The sequence below is a fragment of the Mandrillus leucophaeus genome, unplaced genomic scaffold, assembly GCF_000951045.1.
Source record: "Mandrillus leucophaeus isolate KB7577 unplaced genomic scaffold, Mleu.le_1.0 Scaffold168, whole genome shotgun sequence".
NCBI classification, from domain to species: domain Eukaryota; kingdom Metazoa; phylum Chordata; class Mammalia; order Primates; family Cercopithecidae; genus Mandrillus; species Mandrillus leucophaeus.
The window spans coordinates 509,646-518,743 of record NW_012101676.1 but is presented as its reverse complement, the minus strand read 5'-3'; the positions used below and the strand labels follow the sequence as shown (position 1 = coordinate 518,743).

Here is a 9,098-nt window from a genome sequence, read left to right as displayed (position 1 = left end):
CCTCGTGATCCGCCCATCTCGGCCTCCCAAAGTGCTGGGATTACAGGCTTGAGCCACCGCGCCCGGCCCAATTTATATATTATTGACAAAAGTCAGCAAAACTACTGATCAGAATATATCCTTAGTACAAAACTGGTGGTGATTTGCGTGTTGATTACATTTTCTAGGATAAGATCACCAGTCACTTCTTCAAGGCCATTGATTTCAGATAGTCTCGTGTTAGCCTGTCTGTCGATTCGCTGGGAAAACATTGATTATGATCTGCCATGCCCATGTGTATGGAGGACACAGTGAGGCCCAGGAGTTGGCCCTGGTGCCTGAGGCACTCAAGGCAGAGCTGTGGGACTGAGAGGGAGGGTCTTCACTCCGGAGGAGGTACTCAGAGGCAGCTCCCGGAGGGCTTGTGTGTGGAGTGGGCATGATTGGACACTTGGAGTTTGGGGTGGAGAGAAAAAAATGTGGGCAGAGGTCTGAGGACAGGAAGTTAAGGCCACGTTTATGGGTTCTTTGGAATTGAAGCCACTAAGGAATGTTTTTAGTTTTGTTTTCTCTTGAATTTACAGTCAGGGCCAGTCTTCTTAAGAACCCTTAACTACGTAACAAGTAACTGCTCCTTGTTCCATAGGACAGAAACCCAATTCTTAGGAAGTAAAAGCATAGTATGGTGGACAGAACCCTGCACTTTTTTCCTGACATGACCATTGGTCAACCATGTGATCTGGAATGGACATTTACCTTTCTGGACTTCATTCTTATCAGCTGTAAAATGAGGATAGTGTTCTAGCTTTGAACTTCTCAAACTATCTGTGGCTAAATGATTTTTGCCAGTCTGTCACTGACATTACTAGAAAAATGATCCTGTACTTGGATATCAGCAGGGTCCAACATCCAGTAACATTTTGGTGCTGTGCAAGTTTGTAGGCACTTGCCCTCTGTTCATCTCATTGAGGACAGGTGGTACTTTGTGGGCCATCAGTGGTTTCCAGACCCCACTCTGGGTGGCCCATCCTGGATGACCCACAGGATCCACCAGCTCATAATGGTTCTTCCAGTCTCCGGAAGAGTGGCATGCGAGTTTATGGTCACAGATTCATAATAAAGAGTAGGTTTAAAGGGAAAAGATGTTTATTTTCTCTCTTCCAGCATTTATTCACTTAATTTGTTCAGTTATTTTATTTGTGGCTACTTTGCTCCTCTATTCTGTGCCTTCTCTCATTTTTTTTTCCAAAGTGGAATAACATAATATTTTTTCCAGATTAGGAATCCCATCTTTTTTCCATATTTATTAAAACAATAAATGTTCTTTTAAAAATGCGGGAAAATTGCTTTTGTAAATCATTTTTAATCCAAATAAAAATGTATAAAGAAAAAAGTGAAAATCACCTATCCCACCACTTAGACATCACTGTTATCATTCCCCCTTCCCAGGCATTTTTACAAATATATACAAACATATATCAACACATATATTTTTAATGGGACTTTTTTTTTTAAACAAAAATGAGATTTTAACAAAAAATACTGTTTTATAAGCTTTTCCACCCGTTTCACAAAATAACATGGACCACTTCCCATGTCAGTAAATATAGATTTCCATCACTTTGTGCTCCATATTTTGTTACATGGCTGTTTCCTGCACATTTTAGCGTTGATATGATAAGAATCATTTATGTCAATCATTGTTGAAATGCTTCCTCTCTTATCTACCATGAGGCCTTACCTCACATCCACTCCAAAGTGATAAGAATTTCTGTGAACTTTATGAAGTGTTAAAACTCTGGAAAGTTGAGGGAAATAATTTTGAAAAGTGTGTCTCCTACTTGAGCCCTCATATACCATACGATGAGAATGTCATCACTATGTTTAACAAGTGTTCACTGTGCTCCTAAACTGTACCCATGCCTGTGCTAGATCTGTGGTGGGTTGCATGTCAGATGAGTCTGTGTGAGACTCGGGCCCCTGAGAGTGTGTGGTGTCATGGCAGGAATTCCCTGCCCAGGGTGCCCTGAGGAGCAGCAGTGCCCACAGCCCAGGGTGTTCCCCGTGGAGTCAGGGAGCTTAAACTGCAGGCCCTCATTTGCATTGCCTCTGTCTAATAAATTTTTATTTTTGCATTCATTTCATTTTCACAGTTTTTTGGTTTGGTTTGGTTTTTTGTTTTCTTTTTTGTATTTTTTTTTTTAGTAGAGACGGGATTTCACCATGTGGGTCAGGCTGGTCTTGAACTCCTGACCTTGTGACCCGCCCACCTCAGCCTCTTGAAGTGCTGAGATTACGGGTGTGAGCCACCGCGCCCAGCCCATTTTCACAGTTTTATATCCTCTTTCTCAGAAAGTTTACCCCAAACTGTATAAGCTTCTGGCCCCACATTCTGGATCTGCCCCACTGTCACCATTCTTTATCCTTCCAGCCAAAGAACAATGTAGTTTATCTATACTTGATCCTTATTTTCTCACTTCCCAGGTGCTCTTCAAATCAGTCTAACCTTGGCTACCTCCATTCACACAGCTAAAACTACCCTCACTAAGATTATTCACTTACACAGCAGTCGATATGATGGACACTCTAACTTTCCGTCTGCCTGACTTGGCAGCATCTCTGTATATGTGGCCCCTCCTGGCTTCCTTCAGTTTCTCTGGACTGCACTGAGGCCACTTTACCTCCATCACACACTTAAAGGGCAAGGTCAGCTGCTGGGCAGCCCTGGAATACCTTGGGGCGCATCACAGAGTCTGTCCTGTTGCCTAGTGGGATTGCTGTTTGCAGCAGCTCTATCTCTTGGGTGTTTACTTTGCATCTCCGAAGGAAGAACTTAGATCATGCCTGAAAACACTACTGAGCAGAGCTCTGTTGTGTGAATGGTTTGAGAGATGTGCAGTTAACTGAGTCTTGACAGTTGAGATTTTTTTTTTTTTACATAGTAGGCACATTCTTAGGGAGTTCTTTGAACTTAGAACCCTATCAAACTAAGGTTTTGATCAATGTTTTGGTTTTACTTTTGAAGTTGCCTTCTCTATAACTTCCACAAGAAATGCTTGCTACAGCTATTACAATGTTTAGCACACAAGACTCCTTATGGTGGTGTTCACTGATTCTCAGCTGCAAATAGGCATCCACTTGGAAAAGAACACCACATTCTCTGTGCACAGGAGGTTGATGAAGGAGAAAGACAAGCTGGTAGAGTGGGACCCTAAGCATAATGAGAGCACATGGAGCCAGCCCCAACCAGGGGACACACAGGGGGTCTCCTGAGGAGATGAGGGAGGAGGAAATAGCTGAAAAGATGAGGACGGGCAGACGGACAGGGAGTAGCCAAGCCATCCATGCAGGGTCCATGCCAGCTGGCATATCCAAAGAGATGCTGTTTTCCTTTTATTCTCTAAGCAGGCGGGACAGTCAGTTCCAAAAGTGATGAGGACAAAAAGTGGTGTCTGTGAGAAGTGAGATGGCCTGCATGGAGCACAGGGGAGGACCTAAGTGAGCAGCGGGGAGCCCTGAGGCTTGCCTGGTTTTTGTACTGATGGAGCTGTTTCCCCAGCAGGGCACAGTGTCCTGGGACTAGGAGAGGAAAAAGGGAAGTCACTGAACCAACAGAGGCTTAGGTTTCTCTTGGTGAGTGAAGCAGAAAGACAAGAAGGCAAGGGCCGTAGTTCCAACGTGGCGTCACGGCACGTGGTAGGCCTTGATTCTAGGCTGGACAGAAAGTAGGAATTTAAAGAGATTAAAAAGAGAAGAGTGATGAGAGCCAGAGGATTGGAAAATTCTAAATGAGGGCAGGGAACAGGTGTCAGGCAATAAAGAGTGTAGTGATTATGGAAGTGCTTACTTACCTTCTCATATCCTGTTCTGAACCTCTGGTCACTTAAACAGGGTGCAAGTTTTCACATGTGGTTTTAAAAACTGTCAAGCTGTGTGGACATTTGTCTTGATGAATTTATTTTCAGGTGTTTTTTTTTGTTTGTTTGTTTGTTTGTTTTGAGACGGAGTCCCTCTACATCACCCAGTCTGGTGTACAATGGTGTGATCTCGGCTCACTGCAACCCCCACCTCCCAGGTTCAAGCAATTCTTCTGCCTCAGCCTCCAGAGTAGCTGGGCTTACAGGTGCCTGCCACCACACCCAGCTAATTTTTATATTTTTAGTAGAGACCGGGTTTTGCCATGTTGACCAGGCTGGTCTTGAACTCCTGACCTCAGGTGATCCACCCTCCTTGGCCTCCCAAAGTGCTGGAATTACAGACGTGAGCCACCGCACCCGGCCTATTTTCAGCATTTAGAGGTCTTTTTGATATGCTGGCGATGATCCATCTGTGGATGGATGAAAATCAAGCCTTGAAATAAAAGTCAGATTATTGATGTTTAAATTCTTACTTTGCTACATCTTTTTAAGATTTTCTTTTGTCTATGAAGACAAGGAGAAAGATGGGATTTCAAGGGAAGTGCTTTTCCTTTCAATGGAAAAAAAATCGGATATGTTTATGTAACATTTGGAAGTCCTGAGTTTTAGGAGAGTATTTCATCTGACAGAAATGAGTTAAATTATTGAAAAGAATTTCTTTCTTCCCAGCAGACCACGGACAGTAACTTTATCCATGACCTGATAATTTATAAATATTTGGGAATTTGTCAGGGTTAAGGAGTTAAATAATTTGTCCTTTGAATTAAATATGAAATTATGTTTATATTATTATGTTATTGAAGATCTAAATAAAATATCCACCTATATTAAGAAGTTTAATTCAATTATAAATATAAAAAGCCATCTATCTCTGTTCACTAATCATCCTATAGCTGTATAAATGAACCATTATACATATGAACATTTGATAGTGTGACTTGAGGCAGATTCAATGTTAATACGAAAATTCTAATACTTAGGCAAAACACAAAAGAACCATCAAATGTAAAAAGAAACCTAACAATGCCACAGTGTGGACATACTTCTTAGGCTTTGAAGGCAGGTCTGTATCAAGGAAAGCAGACTCTTGGATAGATCTTAGGTATTTTGTGAGGTTTTAATCATACTTTTATTTTATAAATTGAATTTCAAAATTCAGCTTTTCTTTTTTTTTTTTTTCCCTCAAATAGTTCAGGTCCAACCATTGTATATGAGGACTAATGGCAGGAAATGGCCCTTTTGTAGATTCCCTTCCCCTCCTCACCCATCTCTCCCTTAAACTGAAGATCATGGTTAAGCCCTGGACATTCACATCCAGAAAATACTGTTTGGTTTTGAGTTGTTTGTGCAAGCCAAGGTTACGCTGCACTTTTGAATTAAAGTGCTATCCGAGTTTTCTCAAGAGCCTTAGAGGGGAAGGCTTGAACCCTCCACTTACAAAACAACTGAGGCTTTTTTTTTTTTCCTACAGAATCAACTCTCAGGTGTGATGGGTTAGTCCCAAGGGTTATGTAGTAATGTTAATTTTAAAAGTCCTAAAGGTTATGTAGTAATGTTAATTTTAAAATCTATATTCAACTTTGAAGGAATATCACTTACTCTTTTAAACTTGTCTTCTCGTTGCTGTAGCGCATAAAGTCAGGCAGAGATGGCAGTGGGGGCTCCCGCGGCAAAAGAGAAGGAAGTGCTAGCGGTGGTAAGTGTTTTCTCTTTCCCTGAAAAACTGCGTTTCCACATTTCTAGTATGTGGGTTTCTAGAAATATCTCACAATAATCTAAAGTATTCTTATGTGTCTCTCAGTTTGTTTTATACACAGTAAAACCTCACATTAATTAATTTGGTAAGCAGTCTGATATGTAAATAAGTATTTGTAAATGCTAGCAGATTTTCTTAAATAACCATGCTTGTTTTAGCTAATTGATTAATAAACAAGTTTTTCATTTATTAATCTGTCAGGTTGGACAGATTATCATAGATGGGCGTACTTAGGAGGTTTGCTATATTACGCTTTTAAAATTTCCATTTGAAGGAAGTGCCATGAGAAGTAGGATGGTCTTACAGAATGCTGGCAGCCCTCAATCTTGTAGTGTAGAATTAGTGACAAGCTAGGAATTGGGAGACATAGTGTGAGTCCCACTCTTGATTGTGACAGTGTATATATGTCTTTGGACCAACCACATAAATGCTATAGGCTTTTGGTGATTTCTGAAGTTCTTTGCATCTCTAAAATTATTTTACTCCTTGTGACATCATTACATAAGACATTTTATTGAGTTTTCCATCCCTTCTTCCCATCAACAATCTACCTTCTTTCTCTACTTCAGGCAGGCAGTGTAAGTTAAACTTAGTAGAAATTTGGTGATTTTAAAGAAGCTAATTTTAAAAATAAATGTCGAATTGGGGTGTATAAATATACCTGCATTCTCTCCTATCCATACTCAGCACTCTCATGCATATATGACCCAGCTCTATGTAACTATCCAGCTGCATTCTGTCATATCTGTTTGTGATGTAGGAGTCAGGACAAAGACAAATGTAGCTCTCAATTAGGTAGGCCTTTCATCCATTCACAGTGTTTATTGGATGCATACTATGTGCCACACACTGTGCTAAGAGCCAAGGACACGGGAACAATTAAGACGTGGTCCCCACGCTCAAAGAAGTTAGAATCGAGTTGGAAAGACACACAGCTTCTAATGGTGCTGTGGATGCTGCCACGGTAGAGAAATGTGCATGAGTTTTCAAATTTTCCTGGGGATAGAAGCTGCAGTTGGGACGAAGACTCGTTGAATTCAGAGCTGTGCTTTGAAATGCAAGGAGTCTTCGTCCCAACTGCAGTCAAATTCAGTTTATAACTTAGTAGGCAGTTATAGGCATAAGTGGCATCGGGTTCTAGCCAGGCCACTTGATTCCCCAAGAATCTGTCCAGCGTCTCCAGCTAAACCTCATGGTGCTTGCCTGTTTACCTTCAGGAGCCATTACCCAGAGCTGGAGAAATCAGTAAAAGCAGCATTGAGCCCAAGTCTCAAGAGTAGCATAGGCAGTCTGTCACATCAAAGAGTAGCCACTTCCACTTCTTTAGCCACCGTGGTCCTGGTGGATACTCCTGTCTCCTTGCTCTTCCCTAGCCCCAGATGTCTCACACACTCCACTTTAATGGATCCGTGTGACTATCTGGAGTTGGATTTAGTCAGAGAGATCTGGCCCAGCAGTTCTTCTTAAACCAGAGACCGCCATAAGCCCACAGCTCCTTACCCAAAACCCCTGGGACCAGATGTGTTGTGAAATTCAGAACCTTTTGGAGTTTCGAAAGCAAGATGATGTATTAGCCATGTATCACATACTACCCAAGGAGAGCACCTCAGACATACTAATTCAGTGAAGCATGAATATTCACACTGAGGATAAATAAAGACTATAAATAGCCTCAAATCAAGTCACGTTCTATATCCAAGAAGTTTATATATTGCCACCTGAAAAGTTGGCTTTCAGAGCTCTTTGGAATTTGGAATTGTAGATGAGGGATCATGGATGTGTACCAAAAATGTTCTTAACAGCCAAGAAGTCCACAGACTAGGCATTGTGCAGCAGTCAAAAGCAACTCTAGACAGCTCCCCAGACTAGCACAGTGCTGCTTGTTCATCCTTGCTCTTAGGAAGCGGGAAGTACGTGACATGAGCTCTCTTGGAAATAACTGTCCCTTTAAGGAATAATTGTCTTGAGTAACCCCTAAGGAAGTATTAAGTATTAAAATTCTAGGGCCACATTCACCATCCCCTAAGGATTCTGCATTTCTCTCTGAAAATCTTAAGTTCAGAATAACCAACCAGTTCCTTCTAAACATCAACAAACTTATGTTAAGTTCGCTCAGCCTTCCCTGGTAATTCATAAGTTTATAAAATCTCTCCCCTTAACTTAAGCCTTAGTTTCCCAGATGTCATCACTTTGAAAATCTGCCTCAGACACATCAGGACCTTCTAATGAGATGTGATAGCACGCCCGAAAAACTGCTGAATGGTGTGGTGCTTCCCTAGAGCCCAGGGGACAGTGTCCAGGGTCCCACCTCCGAGAAAGTAACCCCAGGAAGACTGACAGCTGCCTCTCGGAAACCGATTGATCAGTGTGCCTCAGGCCACCACAGGGCCAGATCCTCTGACATGGAGAATTGCCCAGCCTCCCTGGTGACCTTTCCCATAGCCTTCCTTCAGTCATGCAGGCATCAGAGCACAGAGAGGCCTTTACCCGGCCAGGGACCTCCTCCACGGTCAGGAAAGAAGGGACTGACAATGAAGAGAGGTAGGACCATCCCAGATCTGATAACCTGTGTGCAGGAAAAGAGGGGCCTCCCTGTTGAAGAGTCCCCTTCTGGTCCTGGCCTCCCGCTGCTGCTTTTTCTTTTTCCATCCATTGTCCTTTTCTTCTAGTCCGTTTCAGTCCAACACAAATAGTCAGCTCTAGTGCACAGATAAGCTTTCTTCTCATGAGGGGCTTCCGGCGTGCAAACTGTGCTCTCATAATTTTACAAGCAGGATTGCATGTTACTAGGTTCTTCTGGCACAAATTTAAAGCACTCATCCGTCCCTTCCTAGGGTGCTTTCCCCCATCATTTGCCTTTTCGTTCCTTATTTTCTGACATCTTGAGTTATACATCATCCCAGACTTTTTCATTTCATCCTGGAGCCCAGTGTGAATGTTGCTTTCTGTGGCTGAGCTGGTTCTACCCTGACGCTTTTGCAGGAATCGTGTTTTCTGTCCCGCTTCTCCAGTTCTCAGCACAGGCCACACTCCAAGGCTGGCCCTGGCTGTGAAGTCGGAATGAACCCAGGCTATGAGGCTTCTCTCCCTTTCTCCTTCCTTTTTATTTCAAAGTCTTGATAGTTAACGGTATTTATATTCTCTGCAGATAAACTGATGAGGGGAGTAACTATATTCTGCCTGTTGTCGTGGTTGAATTTTGTTAAAGGTCGAGAAATTGACAGAACACATCTGCTTCTCACGTGTAGCTGTCCTCAAGACACAAGAATTCCTTCTTGGGTGGCATTTTCTTTTTTTTATTATTATTATACTTTTAAGTTCTAGGGTACATGTGCACAACATGCAGGTTCGTTACATATGTATACATGTGCCATGTTGGTGTGGTGTGCTGCACCCATTAACTCGTCATTTACATTGGGTGTATCTCCTAATGCTATCCCTCCCCC

General features: G+C 42.3%; 1 protein-coding gene across 2 annotated transcripts in view; it reads left to right on the top strand.

The window, feature by feature from the left end:
* The window catches only part of IFT88 (intraflagellar transport 88), a 116,787-nt gene that overhangs the window by 93,881 nt on the left and 13,808 nt on the right, over positions 1-9,098 (top strand). For both annotated transcript variants that reach the window (XM_011976522.1, XM_011976523.1), the window contains one exon: positions 5,526-5,592. In XM_011976522.1, the coding sequence (XP_011831912.1) occupies positions 5,526-5,592 (67 nt within the window). The remainder of the gene's footprint in view (positions 1-5,525; positions 5,593-9,098) is intronic.